General features: G+C 62.2%; 5 protein-coding genes across 11 annotated transcripts; 3 read left to right on the top strand and 2 right to left on the bottom strand.

The window, feature by feature from the left end:
* The first annotated feature begins 28 nt into the window (after positions 1–28).
* MAX (MYC associated factor X) lies at positions 29–3,170 on the top strand. Its single transcript, XM_071428032.1, is given in 7 exon segments — positions 29–157; positions 160–207; positions 210–272; positions 452–478; positions 1,529–1,636; positions 1,846–1,969; positions 2,354–3,170. Coding segments are annotated over 7 exon segments (669 nt in total). The 5' UTR covers positions 29–43; the 3' UTR covers positions 2,539–3,170.
* On the bottom strand, positions 3,157–9,106 carry FNTB (farnesyltransferase, CAAX box, subunit beta). The gene is made up of 12 exons (XM_071428027.1): positions 7,859–9,106; positions 6,806–6,870; positions 6,577–6,649; positions 6,255–6,346; positions 5,821–5,967; positions 5,664–5,747; positions 4,948–5,034; positions 4,743–4,872; positions 4,528–4,660; positions 4,323–4,434; positions 4,123–4,237; positions 3,157–3,626 (listed from the first exon to the last, which is right to left on the bottom strand). The coding sequence occupies exons 1-12, from the start codon at positions 7,937–7,939 to the stop codon at positions 3,516–3,518; spliced, it is 1,230 nt and encodes a 409-aa protein (XP_071284128.1). The 5' UTR covers positions 7,940–9,106; the 3' UTR covers positions 3,157–3,515.
* Positions 9,107–9,232: 126 nt separating this feature from the next.
* On the top strand, positions 9,233–12,999 carry RAB15 (RAB15, member RAS oncogene family). 4 transcript variants are annotated; one of them, XM_071428035.1, is made up of 7 exons: positions 9,233–9,625; positions 10,887–10,947; positions 11,090–11,150; positions 11,239–11,316; positions 11,393–11,482; positions 12,385–12,450; positions 12,567–12,999. In XM_071428035.1, the coding sequence occupies exons 1-7, from the start codon at positions 9,502–9,504 to the stop codon at positions 12,720–12,722; spliced, it is 636 nt and encodes a 211-aa protein (XP_071284136.1). In that variant the 5' UTR covers positions 9,233–9,501; the 3' UTR covers positions 12,723–12,999. The 4 variants fall into 4 exon arrangements, with proteins under 4 accessions (XP_071284136.1, XP_071284139.1, XP_071284137.1 ...); XM_071428038.1 differs by lacking the exon at positions 9,233–9,625 and adding an exon at positions 9,667–9,883; XM_071428036.1 differs by lacking the exon at positions 9,233–9,625 and adding an exon at positions 9,667–9,962.
* GPX2 (glutathione peroxidase 2) lies at positions 12,639–14,760 on the top strand. 3 transcript variants are annotated; one of them, XM_071428040.1, is made up of 5 exons: positions 12,685–12,771; positions 13,349–13,398; positions 13,662–13,736; positions 13,967–14,137; positions 14,216–14,760. In XM_071428040.1, exons 2-5 carry the CDS (start codon positions 13,396–13,398, stop codon positions 14,564–14,566), a joined length of 600 nt encoding a protein of 199 aa, XP_071284141.1. In that variant the 5' UTR covers positions 12,685–12,771; positions 13,349–13,395; the 3' UTR covers positions 14,567–14,760. The 3 variants fall into 3 exon arrangements, with proteins under 3 accessions (XP_071284140.1, XP_071284141.1, XP_071284142.1); XM_071428039.1 differs by lacking the exon at positions 13,349–13,398 and having other exon boundaries at positions 12,639–12,771; XM_071428041.1 differs by lacking the exons at positions 12,685–12,771; positions 13,349–13,398; positions 13,662–13,736 and having other exon boundaries at positions 13,749–14,137.
* A 538-nt stretch (positions 14,761–15,298) lies between these two features.
* CHURC1 (churchill domain containing 1) lies at positions 15,299–17,457 on the bottom strand. Of its 2 annotated transcripts, XM_071428034.1 has the most exons (5): positions 17,322–17,457; positions 17,060–17,195; positions 16,151–16,221; positions 15,949–16,055; positions 15,299–15,721 (listed from the first exon to the last, which is right to left on the bottom strand). In XM_071428034.1, the coding sequence occupies exons 1-5, from the start codon at positions 17,358–17,360 to the stop codon at positions 15,643–15,645; spliced, it is 432 nt and encodes a 143-aa protein (XP_071284135.1). In that variant the 5' UTR covers positions 17,361–17,457; the 3' UTR covers positions 15,299–15,642. The 2 variants fall into 2 exon arrangements, with proteins under 2 accessions (XP_071284135.1, XP_071284134.1); XM_071428033.1 differs by lacking the exon at positions 15,949–16,055 and having other exon boundaries at positions 17,322–17,445.
* Between the last annotated feature and the right edge of the window lie 867 nt (positions 17,458–18,324).

The raw sequence follows: 18,324 nt of genomic DNA, 5'->3' as shown, positions 1-18,324 counted from the left end.
GCGTAGACTACAGCTCCCGGCGTGCCACGCGCTGCTCCGCGCGATGGACGCCGGGAGTTGTAGTCCCCGCCACGTGGAAGACGCCTCCATCTCCCCACTCAAACCACAACTCCCGCGACCGTTCGCGTCGCCCGGCGCCATCATTGCCCCCCCCGCCGCCGACTTCCGCGCATGCGCGGTGCGGGCTGTTGTTGTGGCGGCGCGGCCCGGCCCGCGGCTTCACCCGGGCGGGAGCGATGAGCGACAACGATGACATCGAGGTGGAGAGCGACGTGAGTTGGGCCCCCAACCCCGAGACAATCCCTAGGATAACCCCCCGTGGCTCTTCCCTACTTTAGGACCTCTGAGAATGTGGTAATGTTTGGTTTGTGTGTGTTCTTCCTTCATATGGCGGCGCCCCCCCCCCACCATCTTCTTCCTCTTCCTCCTCGCCCGGGTCGGGGCTCCTCAGGAGGAGCAGCCGAGGTTTCAGTCCGCGGTAGGTCGCTGGGGGCCGCCCCGCGGCACCCCCGGGATCGGGAGCACGTGGGCGGGGGTGTGAGGGGGGCGGGATTTGGGGAGGGGGTGACATGGAAGGGGACTGGGGGAATGGGGATCCTGGGGGAGAGGGGGATGTTAGGCGTGTCCTGTGGGGATCGGGGTGTAGGGGGACATCAGTGGGATTGGGGGTGCTGACGGGGACACCAGTGGGGTTGGGGGTCTTTTTGAGGGGAACACACCTTTGGGGTTGGGGTCTTCTGGGGGGGGCTGTGACATGGAGAGGGATCTGTGCGGATGGGGGTCCTGGGGGAGAAACCTGGGCTTGGGGGGTGTCCTGTGGGGATGGGATTCTTGGAACGGGGGGACACCAGTAGGGCTGGGGGGCTTTTGGGGAGGAGGGTTGGGCTTGGGGAGGTGACACCTCTGGCTGGGTGGTCTTATTTGGGTTGGGGGCTGTGACACAGAAGGGGATCCATGGAGTCATGTATTTTGGGGGGGCAGCTGGGTTTGGGGGTGTCCTGTGGGGCTGGGGGTCCTATGGGGGGGAGACACCAGTGAGGCTTGGGGTTGTGTGGAAGAGGATCCGGGGCTCTTTAGGGGAGGGGAAGTGGGAGGCTTTCTGGGGGAAAATGGGGGTGTTGGGGAGGCGTTACGTGTGGGGCCGAGTCATTTAGGGGGGTGGGGCTACGTTTGGGGGGCACAGGGGGAACAACACCAGGGGTTGACAGAGGGCATGAGGGGGGTTGTGCCTGGTTGGTTGGGGGGCAGGGGTGGAGGTGACATGGGGAGGAGGTGACCGTGTTCCAGGGGGAAAGTGCTGTACCCCCCCCGCGCCGGGGCCCGGAGCTGCCCCGGTAGCAGGAAGCTGGGGAAACCGAAAGCACCGGGAGCCGCCTCCTTCCCACGCCCTCACGGCCCAGCCGGAGGCGTCACAGCCACGGAGCCGCCCTGGAGGCTCAGCTGAGCTCCCACAACGATTCCCAGAGGGAATTTTAGGGGTGCAGGTGGTGGCCTCCTCCCGGTGCCACCCCTATCCCCCCCATCCCAGGCCGACAAACGGGCTCATCACAATGCGCTGGAGCGCAAGCGCAGGGACCACATCAAGGATAGCTTCCACAGCCTGCGGGACTCCGTGCCCTCGCTCCAAGGAGAGAAGGTGAGTTTATGGAGCGTGCTGAGGGCACGGACAGCACCCACCCATGGTCCAGGCTTCTCAATCTGGGACGATCCCGAGGCTCTCTTGTGCCACAAGAGTCCCCAGTGAGGACCAGAGCCAGGGTGGGATGATGAGACAGGTAAAATTCCAGTTTTCCCCCCTGGACTAGGTCTTTATCTTGCCTCTGGCTTTTCCCACTATTGCAACAGGCATCCCGGGCCCAAATCCTGGACAAAGCCACAGAGTACATCCAGTACATGCGCCGGAAAAACCACACACACCAGCAGGACATTGACGACCTCAAGCGGCAGAATGCACTGCTGGAGCAGCAAGGTGGTAGCTGAGATCTGGCTGGAGATGGGGTCTGGCAGGGTCTGAGATCCAGGAGCTGAGGCCTGGCAGGCTTTGGGAGCCTGGATCTGGCATCCAGTAGAATTTGGGATCTAAGATCCAGTGGGAGCTGGGGTCTGGCAGGAGATATGATCCATCAGAATCCAGGATCTGGTGGAAGCTGAGATCCACTGGGAGTTGGGATCTGGTGGGAGCTGAGGGTCTGGCAGGACCAGAGTTTGGCAAGATCCAGAATTCAGTGGGAGCTGGGGTCTGGCAGGATCCGGGGTCCAGAAGAGTTTGGGATCCAGGGGGAGCTGGGGCCTGTCGGGAGCTGGGCTGCAGGCAGGGCCAGGCCTGGGGGTGACACAGTGCCGTCCCTCACAGTGCGTGCGCTGGAGAAGGCCCGAGCCAGCGCTCAGCTCCAGGCCAGCTATCCCGCGGACAACAGCCTCTACACCAACCCCAAGGGCAGTGCCATCTCCGCCTTCGACGGCGGCTCCGACTCCAGCTCTGACTCGGAGCCCGACGAGCCGCAGAACAGGAAGAAGCTGCGCATGGAGGCCAGTTAGGCCCCTCCGCCACCCCCCGGCCCGCGGCAGGACTCGCTCCCTCCGCTCCTAGAAGCTCTTGGACTGCAGCTTCCCAGCCCTCCCCGGCCCCTTCCCTGCTCCCACCGTGCCGGCCCCGGGGGGAGCCGGCCAGGCCGAGCAGAAAGACTTGGGGGCATCAGGGAGACTCCCCTGCCAACTCCCCTCCGCTAGCGACCCCCCTCCCCTTCCCTCCTGGTTTTATAGGAGCATTTCTATTTATACCCGGGGACCAGTGCAGTCCAGAACGGGGAGGAGCCAGGCAGCCCCCCCCCAAAAAAGGAGCAAGCACTGGGGGGGGGATCTCCCTATTTATTTTCTCCGTGTGCAACTCCACCTGCCCGAGTCGGCGGAGCACAGAGCCAGGCTTAGGGGCTCCTTCCCCATTCCTCCTCCTCCTCCTTCCCTCCCTTGACCCTTCCCAACCTCCGTGGCATTTTCCGAACTCCAGTGGCCCGTCCCTGCCCCGTAGGTGCCCCTCTTCCCCCCATTTTGATGCCATTCCATGGATCTAAGGTATGTTGTACATACTGCCCAGAGTTGTCTTGCAAGTTAAGGCTTCCCTTTACTATAAGACTATAAATAATAAACAAAAAAAGCCAAAATTCCACTTATTTTATCCTCCCCCGTGGTTACCATTTGTTCTTGGAATGGGGGAAGTTGGTGCCACCGGATCCAGACGTGGCATCACCTCCTGCCCCGCATCCCCGGGGCCACCAGCACACGGCGGGTGTGACTTCTGGTTTATTGATGCCAAAAAGCTCTGCCAGAGCCCGTGTCCCACCTGGGCTCTGGCCAGGATGGCAGCAGGACACCCGGCCTGGAGCAGGCTGGATTTTGGTATTGCTAGCACCCTGAGCACCGTGCTCTGCCTGGCCAGGCTGCCGTGGGGATGGGGTGGGATGGGCTGTGCCGCTCACTCCCGGGGCTTGGCACCCCGAGCCAGCAGCAGGACTCCCCTACTGGGCAGCGGATGCTGGATCCAGGCTGGGCACAGGATACTGCAGGAAGTGCATCACCGCCCTCGCCACCTTCTCCGGGGCAATGTTGTAGACAGGGTGCGTGGCCTGCTGTGGGAGAGAGAGGGATGGAGGAATGTTAATCATGGAGTCCTGGAATGGTTTGGGTGGGAAGGCACCTTAAGGATCACCTAGTCCAGCCCACTGTGCACAGGGAATCTCTGCCATCCCAGATTGGTCCAAGCCTGGTCCAAGCCAGCCTTGGACACTTCCAGAGAGGGGGCAGCCACAGCTTCTCTGGGCAGCCTGTGCCAAGGCCTCAGCACCCTCACAGGGAAGAATACCTCGCCCATATCCCATCTAAAATTCCCCTTTTCTGGTTTGGAGCCATTCCCCCTCGTCCTATCATTCCAAGCCCTTGTCCAAAGCCTGACTCCAGCTCCCTTGAAGCTCTTTAGGCCCTTGAAGCACCTCTAAGCTCTCCCTGAAGCCTCCTCTTCTCCACGCTGAACCCCAAGTCTTTTCACTGCCATTGGATCTGCCTTTCTCAGTGCTGTGGAGCGCGGGAAGCTCATCCCTGCCCTCCCCAGCAATGCCTAGCACTTACCAGGCAATTCTCAGGGATACCCAGGACCACCTCATTGTGGAGATCTCCACTTCCAAAGTGCTGTGCAATGGCCAACCCACTCAGGCAGTAGCAGGTGTGGTAGAAATCCCGGGATCTGCATGCAAAGAGATACTGGGATGCTGAGGGGGCATCGGGGCATCCCTGGTGCCAGGCAGCCCTGTGTTTCCCCCCACACTCACTTTCCTGGCTTATCCAGCAGCCCGCCAGCTGGGCACTGGCAGCACAGGAGAATGTATTCCTGCAGTGCCAGCTGGTCAAACATCCAGTGTGCCATGCTCAGTGCTGGATCGCCTGGAAGGGAAATCCCAGAGGAGAAACACCACAGTAGGTGTCAAATCCCTCCAGATGCCGTTCTGGGGACAGAGGAAGCCTGTGGCAACTCACCCCTGGCATGGAGTGCACGATGGAGCAGGGGCAGGAGCCCAGCTTGCCAGAAGGAGTAGCAGCCATCCACCAGCTTGTTGCAGCGGCCCTGGAATCCGCCCTCGAAGCGCATCTGCCGCCCGGTCACCCAGTGCTGCGGGGCAATGGGAACCAGTGTGGGACCAAAGCTCCCCAGCAGGATGAGAGCCCCAGTATCCTGGAGAGGGGTCACTCACTAGCAGGCTCCGGAGGTTCAGCAGATGTTCCTGCTTGAGGATGACCAGTGCGGCCACGCCACAGAAAGTGTAGCCGCCATGTGCCTCCATGCCCGGCACGCCGCCGATCCCACCCTCCCAGTTCTGGCACCTGTGGGAGCAGAGTCAGGGCAGCAGGAACGTCAGGAACGTCATCTCCTGTCCCCCACCTGTCCCCAGATCTCACCTGGCAATCCACTCGGCCGTCCCAGCGAAGAGTGCAGGTGTCAGGATATTGGTCAGTGAGGCCACTGAGGCAGCACAGTAGGCGCTCCTGCAGGAAAAGGGTGCCCAGAGATTCAGGAGGTGGGTGCTCAGGGATATGGCACTGGAACCACAAAGTGGCACCAGCTCCCTAAAATTACACTGGGTCCCCAAAATGGCACAAAATGCCTGATCTAGGCACTGGCTCCCTGAGACAGCACCCTGCCATGGCAGTAGCTCATGTCACTGGTCCCCTGCCATGGCACCAGCACCCCAAAATAGCATTGGCTCCCCAAAACTACACCTCCCCATGGCACTGGCTCCCCACCATGGTACCATCTCCCCCAAACAGCACTGGTTCTCCAGTGTGGCACCAGCCACTCCCCAAAACACCACCAGCTCCCCAAAACACAACTAGGTCCACAAAATTGCACCCTGCCATGGCACTGGCTCCTCAGAATGGCATTTGCTCCCCAAAAGTAGCACTGACTGCCCAAAACTGTACCCCAAATTAGCAGTGGCTCCCCACCATAGCACCAGCTCCCCAAAATTATACTGGCTCTCAAACATCACCAGCTCCCAGCACTGAATCCCCAGAATGGCACCAGCTCCCCACCACAGCAGCTGCTTCCAGCACTGGCTCTCCAAAATGCCCAGGCCCTCCCTCCAAAACAGCCTCCCCACACAGCCCTCACCCACCTGACATCCACCTCTCCACCCACGTGCATGAGGAAGGAGCCATCCGGCTGCTTCAGTGAGTACAGGTATTCCAAGAGCTTCTTCCTGCAGGAGCCAGGGGCTGTGAGAAGGGGGACACGCAGCCCAGCTCCCACCCAGCTCCTCCCGGCCCCCAGACCTGTCGATGACGCCGAAGGCCTCCTCGGTGCCGATGATGCAGAGCGCATTGACGGCGGCGTAGGTGGGGGCAAGGTGGGGGTGCTGGCCGGGACCACCCCCAAATCCACCCTGGGGGCTCTGGCACCGCCTCAGGAATTGGCAGACACTGCGAGAAGGTGGGGAAGGGGCTCAGCATCACCTGTGTCACCCCGCTGGGGCGATGCATCCCCTCCCAGCCTCGTGAATCCCCCCCAAGGTCGAAGCCGGGGGTGTCACCCTCCCATCTCCGTCGTCACGAGGAAGCCGCCGGAAGAATGGGCGGCATTGACGGTGGCAGGGAGACAAAGCACTCCTTTGCTCTGGGGACAGCGGGAGGTGGCACCTCCGGAGTCACGCGGGTGGCCAGCAGCAGCAGTGGCCATGGTGGGGTTCCCCCCAGCTCTCCCCACTCACTCAGAGGCCACCGAATCAGGAATGGGCTCATCCAGCAGCTCCAGGCTGTGCAGGATCCAGTAGCAGAGCCAGGGGCGGCTGGCATCCAGACACTGCAGGGACAGAGGGGACAGTCAGGGAATGGCACCGGACATGGCAGGAGCAAGGAGACAGCCAGGAGAGCCCCCAGAGCATCGCTGGGATGAGCGTGGACACACAGGGAATGCTGTGTCCACCCTGGGGCTGGCAAACCCCCAGCAACAAACAGCCCTGGTGACAGCCCCAGGGCGAGGGGAGCACCCCAGGCAGTGGCTCCAGGTGGCACATCCGGCATTCCCGGTACCTCATAGGCTTCAGTGAGCTGCCGGAGACCCCTCTTCAGGTAATGGAAGTGCTTCTCCCGCTGCAGGACGTACCTGGAATACAGAGAGGACAGGATGAGCAGGCAGGGTGGCCTGAAAAAGCAGGGGGACAGTGGCAGGAGGGGCAGAATCCTCCTGCAGCACCCACTGGGGTCAATCGGTATTTTGGGATGGGAGTTATTTATGGTTATTGGGAGTTTTGATACTCACTGTGAGGAGTGATGGTTTGTCTTGTAGGCATCATAGACCTCCTGCACGATGTCCTCCACCTTGGACTAGTCAGGAAAAATGGGAATAAAGACTATGGTGAGCTCTGGGAAGAGGCTTTGCATGTCCCAAACATGATCCCCACTGAACCCTGCAACTCCTACCCCATCCCAGGGGTTTATCTGATTCACAGCCCCATCTCAGCCAGTAAAACCAAACTAAGAATTCCCAGGAGCTTTGTGCCCCAAATTATGCCAGAATCCAGCACCATCCTGTGCTGCTTTACAAATCCAGCTTGAGTTTGGTTCAGCTCAAGACTGTCATAGAAAACACTCTCCTCCTGCTCACGCTGGGATAACTGGGGACTTGGACACTCTAAGCCACGGTAATCCTCAAGGAAATACCCCGGGATCAGCCTCAGGGGTGAGGAGGGGCCACACGGGGACCTGCATTCATGGCACTGTGTCCTGCCAGAGAACAATTGAGCAAGAAGAACCCCATGGATTGGGAAACCCGGAGTCACTTTTTACCCCGTCCCAGCACCCAGGGGAGCTGCCAGGGGCTGGGTCAGGATAGTGGGATGGAAGGGAGAGTCTGGCTGTCCCAGAACTTCTCACCCTCCCCCAGCTGGTGCTGGGGAACGTGTCCCGCGGAAGCTGCCGTGGCTGGCGGGTGGCAGCACCGCCGGGCCCCCCAAAACACTGGTCACTGCTGCGCTGTTGTCACAGCGGGTGTGGAGACAGTAGTGTCGTGGGGATACGGGGATTGGGATCATTCAATCCCATGGCACCCCTGAACCCCGTCCCAGAGCAGCCTAAAGCCCAGCCCCACGGCAGCCCGGCACCCTAAACTCCATTCCATGGCACCCCAAAGCCCAGCCCCACGGCAGCCCGGCACCCTAAACCCCATTCCATGGCACCCCAAAGCCCAGCCCCACGGCAGCCCGGCACCCTAAACCCCATTCCATGGCAGCCCAAAGCCCAGCCCCATGGCTGCCCGGCACCCCACACCCCACCGCTCCGGCACCCCTCGCCCCACAGCGCAGCCCCCCGGCACCTGCTCGGCGGAGGTGCAGGTCCGCAGCCCATCGTCCCGCAGCCGCCGCCGCCCGCCGGAGCCGGGGGCCGCTCCCGCCATGCTGCGGCCGCGGGGGCAGCGGGCGACGGCGGCCGGGAGGGGACGCGCGGCCGCGCTCCTGGCCCCGCCCCACCACACACGGCCACGCCCTTCCCCGGATGGCCGCGCCTCTTATTTCTTGAGCACGCCCAGCCCCGGCGCGCGTGCGCAGAGAAGCCACCCCGGGGCCGCTGCGTCATCGTGATGTGACGTCATTTATTGCATCATCATAGAACCCACGGGTTGGGTTGATAACAACCTTAAAACCCATCCAGTTCCACCCTGTGCCGTGAGCAGAGACACTTTCCACCAGACCAGGTTGCTCCAAGCCTTGTCCAGCCTGGTCTTGGACACTTCCAGAGATGGGGCAGCCACAGCTTCTCTGGGAAATCCACTCCAGTGCCTCAGTACCCTCACTGTAAAGAATTTCTTCCTAATATCCAATCTACACCTCCCCTTTTCCACTTTGGAGACATTTCCCCTTGTCCTGTCACTCCATGGCCTCATCCCAAGTCCCTCTCCACCTCTCTTGGAGCCCCTGTAGGAACTGGAAAGGGCTCTAACTCTCGCTGGAGCCTTCTCTTCTCCATGCCAAGCAATCCCAGCTCTCCCAGCCTGTTCTTAGCCCTTGGAGGATTTCTGTGGCCTCCCCTGAACATGCTCCAGCAGCTCCCTGTCCTTCCCGTGACAAGGACCCCAGGGCTGGACACAGCGCTCCATGTGGGGTTTCACCTGAGTGGGACAGAGGAGGACAATCCCCCCTCACCCTGTTGCCCATGCTGCCAGTAACACAGCCCAGGACATGGGTGGCTTTCCAGGGCTGCCAGCACACCTTGTCAGGTCATATCCAGCCTCTCATCCCCCCCAGATTCCTCTCATCTGGGCTGCTTCTCATCCCACCACCTGCATCCTGCACTTATATTGGGAGTTGTCCTGACCCATGTGCCAGCCCTGTCCTTTGCCTTGTTTACCCTCACAAGTTCCCACAGGACCTTGTCCCTGGACAGGAAAACCTGGACAACCCACCCTTGTCCAGGTCCTGCTGGGTGCCATCCCATCCCTCCTAAGTGTCAGCAGTCCCTCTGGTGCAGCTCTGTGTCACCGCAGTGTCCCCTGCTGCACCTCTTTGTCCAGTTCCCAATGCCCCCAGAGCAATCCCGGGTACATCCCTGGTGCTCCCAAAGCCCCCAGAGTCGCCGCTGCTCCCCCTGGTACATCCCCTGTCCCCCACCTCCGGTTTTCCAGAGCATCCCCAACAAATCCTACGGTGCATTCCTGGCTCCATCCCCCCGTTCTCCCCAGCTCTCCTCCCAGTCCATCCCCCGCGTCGCCGCCCAATTCCCCACAGCATCTCCCGGTGTATCCCGGGTGTCCCCTCCCCGCTTCCCACAGCATCCCCCGGTCCATCCCCGGTGTCGCCCCCCTCGTTTCCCCTCCCGGTGCCCCCTCCCGCCGCCGCCGCTCCCGCCCCGCCCCGCCCCGGTGCATCCCCCGGTGCCAGCCCGGCCCGGCGCGGCGGCGGCGCAGCTCGCGGCCCCGGAGCGGCCCCGGTGTGGCGGCGGTGGCGGCGGCCCGGGCCCGCCATGGCCAAGCAGTACGACGTGCTGTTCCGGTTGCTGCTGCTCGGGGACTCGGGCGTGGGCAAGACCTGCCTGCTCTGCCGGTTCACCGACAACCAGTTCCACCCCGCCCACATCTCCACCATCGGTACCGGCACCGGCAGCGCACGGCGGCCGCGGCGGCGGGAGCGGGGAAACGGGGAACCGGGAGCATCGGGGAAGCGGGAGCAATGGGGAGGCGCAGCACCGGGGAAACGGGAGCATCGGGGAACCGGGCAACCGGGAAGACTGGGAGCCGCAGCACCGTGGAAACGGATATGCCAGGGAAACGGGGAGCCGCGGCACCGGGGAAACGTGAAACCGGGAGCATCAAGGAATCGGGAGCAATGGGGAGGCGCAGCACCGGGTAACCGGGAGCACTGGGAGCCGCATTACCGGGGAAAAGGGAAAACGGGGAACTGGGGAGCCGTGGGCAACAAGAAACCGTGAGTACTGGAAAGCCAGCCGCAGCACCGGGGAAACGGGAAAATGGGCAACGGGGGAGCGGGAAAACCGTGGGAACTGGAGAATCGGGAGACGCAGCAACCGAGAAATGGGGATCCAGGGAACAGGAAAACCGTGGGCATCGGGGAACCGGGACTGCCGAGGAACTGCCGGGAAACCACGGGATCGGGGAAACGGGAAACCAGGGCACCAGGGAGTCGTGGGAACCGGGGCACCGGGGAGTGGTGGGCACGGGAAAACCGGGGGCACCGGGAAAGGGTTAACCGTGGGCACTGGAGAGCTGCAACACTAGGAACATGGGGAAACAGGTAACCAGAGAGCGGGAAAACCGGGCACTGGGGAGAGGGAAAACTGTGGGCACCGGGGAACCAGGAGCATCGAGAGATGCAGCACCGGGGAACCGGGAAGTAATGGGCATTGGGAAACGGTAAAACTGTGGGCATCCACAAGCCGGGTGCAGCATAGGGAAACTGGGAAACCGGGGGCTCTGGAGTGCCGCGGCTCCAGGGAACCAGGAGCATCAGGGAGCCAGTTCCCTGGAGCATCAGGGAGCCAGGAAATCCTGGCTATGGGAGAACCGGGAGGACCAGGCACCTCTGGCACAGGGGAACCGGGAGCAGCATGCAGCCGGGAAGTGAGAGCATTGGGCAGCCACAGCACCGAGAAGCCATAGCGCTGGGGAACTGGGAGAACTGGACAGCCGCAGCACCGGGGAACTGGGAGCACCGGGATCAGCACCTGGCACCGAGGCCTCTTGCAAGGCCAGGCACTGGGTGCGGGGATCAGCACCAGGCCATGTTGGGGCATGGGGTGGGTCAGGAGGGAGGAGAGGACCAGAGGGCCCCCAGTGACAGCATCTCCTGGAAAGGGAAACACCAGGACACCACACCCCATTCCAATCCCAGGTGTCGATTTCAAGATGAAGACCATCGAGGTGGATGGGATCAAGGTGCGGATACAGATCTGGTGAGTGGCAGCACTGGAACCTGGGGGCAAGAGAGAAGAAATTCTGGGGGTTCTGAGTCCTGCTCCCCCCACCCAAGGTAAGGGCTGAGCCCTGCCATACTCATGCCATGGGTGGTGACACTGACCCGCTGTCACTGGGCAGGGACACAGCTGGCCAGGAGCGGTACCAGACCATCACCAAGCAGTACTACCGGCGGGCTCAGGTATGGGGGCTCCCTGTCCTGCTACACAGGAGAGGGGAAACTGAGGCACAATTTTGGGGTGTCAACAGCCGCCCCCCAACCCCTGCAGGGCATTTTCCTGGTGTACGACATCAGCAGTGAGCGCTCCTACCAGCACATCGTGAAGTGGGCCAGCGACGTGGATGAGGTGGGGGTTCCTGAGGGGAGGTCTGGGGGTTCCCCAGCCGTGTGTTGGGGGGTCCTTACACTGTTCCCCCACCCAGTACGCACCCGATGGCGTCCAGAAAATCCTCATCGGGAACAAGGCGGACGAGGAGCACAAGAGGCAAGTGCCCAAAGAGCAAGGGCTGCAGGTGAGCGGGGGCTGCTGTGTGCCCCCCCACAGGGGGCAGGACCCCTCCTGCACCCCCAGCATGGCCAGCCTCTCCCTGAGCCCCCCCCCTGCACTCGGGACCCCGACAGCCCTCCTGCAGCCCTACCTCTATCTGGGACCCCCAAGCCTCCCCAGTCCCTCCCAGCATGAGCAGGGACCCCCCCATCCTCTTGCAGTCTGTACCCAGGCACCCCAAAACCAGCTCCCCCAGTGCCCAGGAACCCTCTTTCCCTCCATCTCTGCAGTGGTTGTGCACCGCCAAGGCTCCCTCTTCCCCACTTGCAAGATGTTCAGAGACCCCTAACCTCTCCAGCAAGGTCTCCTGTACCCCTGAAGCACACAGTGACCTCCTTGGTGTCCCCCTTGGGACCTCTTGACCCCCAAAGCACCCAGTGCACCTCCCTACAATCCCAGCATGGCCAGACCCTCCACAAGCCCCCCCTGCATTCCACATGGGCCCCAACAGCCCTCCTGCAGCCCTACCCATATCCAGGGACCCCCCCCAAACATCCCTACCTGTATCCAGTGACCCCTCATGCTCCTGCAGTTTGAACCCAGGGACCACTGACCTCCCCCTGCAGCTCCAGAGCATCCAGGAAACCCCTTTACTGCCCAGTGCTACCCCAGGGTGTCCAACAATCCCCAATTCCTCCCAGTACCCCTCTCAGTGACCTCTGAACCCCAAAGCATCCAGCACCCCTCCCAGGGCCCCCTGCACCCACCACCCAACCCAGGTGTGCCCCTATGCCAGCCCCCCCCGCAGCTCTCCTGTCTGTCCGTGCCCGGCTGTTCACATTCCAGAGAGGGGGGCAGGGGTATTGAATCCCCCCTCCTCCCAAATCATGCTACCCCCCCCTCCCTGCCAAACCCCTGGTGCTGCAGCTGGCCAGGGAATACGGGATGGATTTCTACGAGACCAGTGCCTGCAGCAACCTCAACATCAAGGAGGTATGAGGAGACTGGGGCAGGGGGGTTCTGAGGGGGTTGGGGCTGGCCTGGGGGGCCTGGAGAGGTCAGGGGGTATTGGAGGGGTCCCCCAGGTTCACCCCACCCCTCTCCTGCAGTCCTTCACACGGCTGACGGAGCTGGTGCTGCAGGCGCACCGCAAGGAGCTGGACGAGCTGCGGGGGCTGCCCCGCGCCCCCACCCTGGCTCGGCTGGAGGAGGACGAGCAGCAGCCCCTGGGGAGCGAGGACACCCCCAAAACGTGCTGGTGTTGAAGGCTGGGACCCCCCGACCCCTCCTCCCCAGGCTGTGTCAGGGGGCATGGTAGGGGCAGGATTGAGGCAGCCCCCACAGAGTGGGGAGCGACATGGGACACCCCCAGGGACAGGGAACGTGGCAAGGGGGGCCCCCCATCCTGGCACCTGTGCCCTCCTCAGCTTGCAGGTAGGGTGGGGGCTGTCCAGGCACTGTGTGCCCACCCTGTGCCACCCCATGCCCATGGGACCCCCGGTTTTACACAGTGGTTTGCAGAATAAAGGTGATGCTGGAGGGGCTGGTGGTCTGTGTGCTCCAGGGGGGCTGTGGGCATGATGCCATGGCAGCAGGCACAGCCTGGGCATGGACACTCGAGTGGTGATCAATAATTGAGGGTGATCTGGGGCTGCCAGCATGGTGTCCCCTTTCCAGGCTGGTCACAGGGACATGGGGCATGATGCCCATGGAGTGCCATGGCCACCACCACAGCCTGCCAGGCTACCAGCTCTGCCCCAGCTGTGGGAACAGGGCCAGAAAACTTGGTGGCAGCACTGGGATGAGCCAGCAGCAGGATGGTGATGGGCTGGGATGGGTGGTTACTGGGATGATAGTGGGCACTAAGATAGTGGAACCTACTGGGATCTAGGTGGACACCAGGATGCTGCCAGGTGCTCGGATGGGCACCACAGGACCATGGTAGGCACCACAGCAGATAGGCCCAAGGGTGGAGCTGGTACTGGGACCAGTGGGCCCCAGGACTAGTGGGCACTGGGATGGGCAGCACAGGAGGCCCCAGAAGTGATGCCATGGCAGCACCAGGCAAGGAGGAGTACTGGGACACTTGTCCCCTCCTCCTCTGCCCCACAGAGCCCCAGCTCCCAGATTCCTGTTATTCCCTGACTCCCGTTATTCCCCAACTCTCACCGCCATTCCCAACCCTCGGGAACATGCCATTCTAGGCTGGGAGCATCCCACACCCCGCAGGCAGCAGGATGAGCAGCCGCAGCGTGCCGTGCCATGAATTATTGAGGCAGGTAGAGCATCGCCTTGGCCCCGTGCCACCTTCCTCCTTCCATGGGTGGGACGGGCGGCTCAGGTTTCTCCTGAGCTGCGGCGGGGCCTGGAGACCTTTGGACCATGACGTGAGCACCGGGAAGCCCTTAAGAGGCGGCGCAGGGCACGGGGCACAAGCAGCCGCACGCCTGCAGCCATGACCGTCCCCATCGCCAAGTCCTTCTATGACCTGAGCGCCACCTCCTTGCAGGGGGAGAAAGTGGATTTTGGTGTTTTCCGGGGCCGCGTGGTCCTGATCGAGAACGTGGCTTCGCTCTGAGGCACCACGGTGCGGGATTACACCCAGCTCAACCAGCTCCAAGCCCGCTACCCCCGGCGGCTGGTCGTGCTGGGCTTCCCCTGTAACCAGTTTGGATACCAGGTAAGTCCTATGGGCCACGAGGCAGGGGGTGAGGAGCTGGGAAACACAGGGCTCTGGATTTCTCCTTCCCCGCCACAGGAGAACGGCACCAACGAGGAGATCCTCAACACCCTGAAGCACGTGCGGCCCGGGGGTGGCTTTGAGCCCAACTTCACCCTGTTCCAGAAGTGCCAGGTGAACGGGAGTGACACCCATCCCGTGTTCGCCTACCTCAAGGCTCACCTGCCCGCACCGGCCGACGAGCCCGCACATCTGATGGCCGAGCCCCGCTTCGTCGTCTGGAGCCCTGTGCGGCGCTCCGACATCTCCTGGAATTTTGAGAAGTTCCTGGTGGGGCCTGAGGGGGAACCGTTCCGGCGCTACAGCCCCCGTGTGCCCACAGCTCAGCTGGAGCCCGACATCCAGCGTCTCCTCAAGCTGGCCAAGTAATCCTAGCTCCAGTGTGATCCTGGCTCTGGTGTGATCCTGGCTCTGGTGTCACCCCGGGGTGGCCCCAGCTCTCCGCAGAGTGACAGCCCCCTCTGAAACCTCCACGGGGAGGGGGCTTGATGGGGCAGAGGGTTGGAGCCGCCGGGGCGGCGTGGGCTGGTGGCAATAAATGAGCCGCAGGGAGCGTGCCTGGATCCACGTGGTTTTTGGGAGTGTAAATGGATCCGTGAGGTTTTTGGAAACATGTGGTTTTTAGGGGGAACAGGAAGGAGGATACAGCCCTGAAAGGCCAGATCCAGGAAATGGAGGCTCAGGGATAGGTGGGTGCCAGGCTGGCTGCACCCAGTTCCCCATGGGTGTTGCTGGGGCCGGGTGCCAAGAGCAACACTTCACCTACCCCAGGGCAGTGATTTCCCACACCCAGCTCCTTCCCGCCTCAGGAATAGGGAATTCCCAGCAGGGCAGGGCCAGGTTCCAAACCCCAGGGCAGGGCGAAGTGACCCAAACCAATTCTGTGGGAAGGGAAAATGATCCAAGTCCTTTCTCTGCAGGGTTTAGGAGAGCACTGGAAAGTGCAGTTCTTCACTGCACTCTCCAGTGCTGGGAAGGGCCAAGGAGGAATTCCACAGGTTCCTGGGATGGAAAAAGTCTCCTGCATCAGTTCCCAACACCCTTCACCAACTACAGGGGGTGAAGCCCACTCCCAAAATACTCCTGCCTGTGCCACCAAGCTGTCACACATCACATTTATTACCCCACATATGAGGGCTCCTGAGGTGGGATGGGGTGGGAATCCCTTTGGATCCTGTTTTAGGGACCCTTTTATGTCTTCAGCACACAGGAGCTTGGAATGTGGCACTGCATCCCATCCTTGCAGTCAGGGTCAAAGCCAAAAAGCTCCAGAAACATGGGAGCATCCGGTGTTGGGTATTCACTGCATCCAGGTTGGAAGTTTGGAGGGGCAAATCATGTCAGGGACTGTGTGGTCCCCATAAATACAGTGCCAGGGATCCAGGGATCTCCCAGAGCTCCTGAAAGCTCATCCTGGGACACACATGGGGATCAGAACAGCGGGGTCATCTGGCGAGGGTCATCGGGCAGGATGCTGATGGAATCCTCTGCACGGCCACAGAGCAGGCACAGCATGGTATATTCCTGGGGGAAGGAAAAGGGGGGGCTGGAAAAAGGAGGGCTGCCACAGCCCTGCTCCCCCACAGGGAAACTCGAGCCAGATCTGGTACCCGATCCCCGATTGCAATCAGAGCCAGGGGATCTCGTTTCCAGCCCCACTGGCTCCCCTGAGCCCTTTTTCCAGCCCTTTGCTGCATAGGAGATGTGCCAGGAATGAGGAATGGGGGTCACAGCCCCCTCCCATCACCCACATTCCCATGCCAGGTGAGCTGGGCTTCCTCCACAAGGCACAGACTGGTGCTGGGGGGTCTCCAGGTAGCCCTGAACACAGGGATGAGGCTCTGAATCCTTCAAGGCTCTGTCCCAGGGAAGGTGGGAATCAGCCCATGGAAGGATAGGTCTGGAATTCCAGAGACAGAGTTGGGAAGGGCTTTTGGGGGACAAGAGACAAACCTGGTAGTCATCCACCACGCTGAAGGTGTACTCATGGCGTGCAATCAGGTGGTGGCAGTTCTTGCACAGGTCTGTGGGGCAGGGGACAGTGGGGTGAGAGGACAAGGACACTGTCCCTGGGGTATCCCCCCAGTCTCAATCTCTTGGGACAAGCCCCAATCCTCCATGCTTGCCCTTGTTCCCAGGGCATAGACGTCCCAGTCCTTAAAACATCAAGCCCCCAAAATTCCCCCCACAGCAACTCACCCCCCGTTAATGCCCATCAGTAGCTCCCTGATACTCCCTCTAAAACCTGAGACCTCCTCCCTGGGCATCCACCATTTCCACCCTCAGGGACCCCCCAAATATCGGGGCCCCAAATTTTCCCTACTCAAACTAATCCTCCCTTAGGCCTCCCCCTCCTTTGACCTCTGAGCCCCCCCACCCCATCACGCCCCAGCCCTCGAGAGCCCCCACGCCCCAGGAGTCCTTCTCAGCCCTCAAGACCCCCCCAGAATCCAAATGCTATCCCCAGGCCTCAACCCTCAAAACCTCCACCTGTGCCCCCCAGCCTTCGAGACCCCCAGATCCCAAGGGTCCCCTCCAACCCTCTCTAACCCTCAAGATCACCCAAGCTCCAGACTCCAAAGCTCCCCCAGAGCCTTCAGCATCCCTCAAGACCTTCAAGACCGAAGGTCTCCCCCAATACTCAACACCCCCAGACCCCCGACCCCTCATAGCCCTCAAGACCCTCAACCTTCAGTGAACCCTAAGCCCCAGGAATGGCTCAGGGATCCCCCAAATATCGCCCTCAAGAGACCCAAACCCCAAAGGTCCCCTCAGGGCCCCCAACCCTCAAGACCCCAAAAGCTCCCCCACCCCCTCAAGGCTCCCCCGGCCCCCACCCCCCCCCGGTGCCCCCCACCGCACGGTCATAGGTGACGATCTCCTCCCCGTCCTGCAGGCCCTCGGCCCGGTTGCTGACCAGCACGAAGTCCCGGCGGCCGCACTGCGCGCACCCCACGAAGTTCAGGAGGAAAGATCCGCCCTCCAGGCAGGTGGTGCCCTAGGGCGGGAGCACAGGCTAGGACCGGGACCGGGACCGGGACCGGGACCGGGACCGGGACCGGGACCGGACGGTGCCGGTGCCGGTGTCGGTGTCGGTGTCAATGCCCCCCTTGCCCGCCCTCACCCGCTCGGGGTACTCGGTGCCCACACAGCCGCCGCACATCTCGCACCGCCCTCCCCCGCAAATGTCGCGAGACCTGCGGCGAGGGGCGGGGCTCAGCGACAGGGCTGGGGACCGAGACGCTGGGTGTGGGCGTGGCCTGAAGCGCAATGGGCGTGGCTTAGAGAAGCGGGCGTGGCCTAGGGAGCCGTGGGGCTGCTTGGGGCAACGGGGAATAACTGGGGGGGGTCTGGGATAGTCGGGCACCCAGGGCTAGTGGGGACACCTGGAGCTACCTGAGTGCACCCAAGGCTGGTGGGGGACACCTAGAGAGACCTGGGGAGCACCAGGGGCTAGCGAAGGCCACCTAGGGCTAGCTGGGAGCTGCCTGGGATTAGCTGGGAGCTATCCAGGGCTAGTGGGAGACCCCGGGAAGTACCTGGGGGGGCATCCAGGGCTAGTGGGAGACACCCAAGACGAGCTGGGGGACATTCAGGGCCAACTATGGGGTGTTGGAAATTGTCTGGGAGACACTCTGCATTAGTGGGAAACACCCAGGTCCAGGTGCGGGGTGCCTGTGACTAGCTGGAGGGCATCCGGGGATAGTGGGGGACACCCAGGGCTGATTGTAGGGCGGCTTGGGCTAGCTGGGGGTCATCCAAGGCTAGCTGGGGACTGCCTGCGTTAGATGGAGAGCACCACCGACTAGTTGGGGGACATCCAGGGCGGCTGGGGGTCACCCAGGACAAATTAGGGGATGCCTGGGAGGAGCTGGAGGACACAGAGATCTAATGAGGGGGTGCCTGGGACGAGTTGGGCTACTCACAGGGCTGGTGGAGGACACCTAGGGCTAGCTGAGGGGTGCCTGTGATTAGCTGGGGGGCATCCAGGGCCAGCGGGGGACACGTGGGCTGGCCGGAGGGGATGGCCGGGGACCCCCACCGGTGTCGGCGGAGCGCTGCGCCTCTCCGCAGCCCGCAGGTGCCGGTGCCGCCGGTGCTGCTGCCAATGATGCTGCCGCCAACGG

Source organism: Agelaius tricolor, unplaced genomic scaffold, assembly GCF_023055355.1.
Source record: "Agelaius tricolor isolate 1412-34295 unplaced genomic scaffold, bAgeTri1.0.p SCAF_5, whole genome shotgun sequence".
Classification (NCBI taxonomy): domain Eukaryota; kingdom Metazoa; phylum Chordata; class Aves; order Passeriformes; family Icteridae; genus Agelaius; species Agelaius tricolor.
The sequence above is the reverse complement of the archived record's forward strand: the minus strand, read 5'-3'. Positions and strand labels throughout refer to the sequence as shown.

What these genes read in the sequence shown, in the direction of transcription:
- FNTB (XM_071428027.1), bottom strand. Translation starts at nt 7,939, where the DNA reads ATGGCGGGAGCGGCCCCCGGCTCCGGCGGGCGGCGGCGGCTGCGGGAC. An exon ending in TCGTGCACTCCATGCCAGGG is followed by an intron (nt 4,435 to 4,527) that starts GTGAGTTGCCAC and finishes TTTCCCTTCCAG; the next exon opens with GCGATCCAGCACTGAGCATG. An exon ending in CTGCTGGATAAGCCAGGAAA is followed by an intron (nt 4,238 to 4,322) that starts GTGAGTGTGGGG and finishes CTTTGCATGCAG; the next exon opens with ATCCCGGGATTTCTACCACA.
- RAB15 (XM_071428035.1), top strand. Translation starts at nt 9,502, where the DNA reads ATGGCCAAGCAGTACGACGTGCTGTTCCGGTTGCTGCTGCTCGGGGAC. An exon ending in GGGCCAGCGACGTGGATGAG is followed by an intron (nt 11,317 to 11,392) that starts GTGGGGGTTCCT and finishes TCCCCCACCCAG; the next exon opens with TACGCACCCGATGGCGTCCA. An exon ending in CCAAAGAGCAAGGGCTGCAG is followed by an intron (nt 11,483 to 12,384) that starts GTGAGCGGGGGC and finishes CTGGTGCTGCAG; the next exon opens with CTGGCCAGGGAATACGGGAT.
- CHURC1 (XM_071428034.1), bottom strand. Translation starts at nt 17,360, where the DNA reads ATGTGCGGCGGCTGTGTGGGCACCGAGTACCCCGAGCGG. An exon ending in GCGTGGTGGATGACTACCAG is followed by an intron (nt 16,056 to 16,150) that starts GTTTGTCTCTTG and finishes TCCCTGGGACAG; the next exon opens with AGCCTTGAAGGATTCAGAGC. An exon ending in AGCTCACCTGGCATGGGAAT is followed by an intron (nt 15,722 to 15,948) that starts GTGGGTGATGGG and finishes TCCTTCCCCCAG; the next exon opens with GAATATACCATGCTGTGCCT.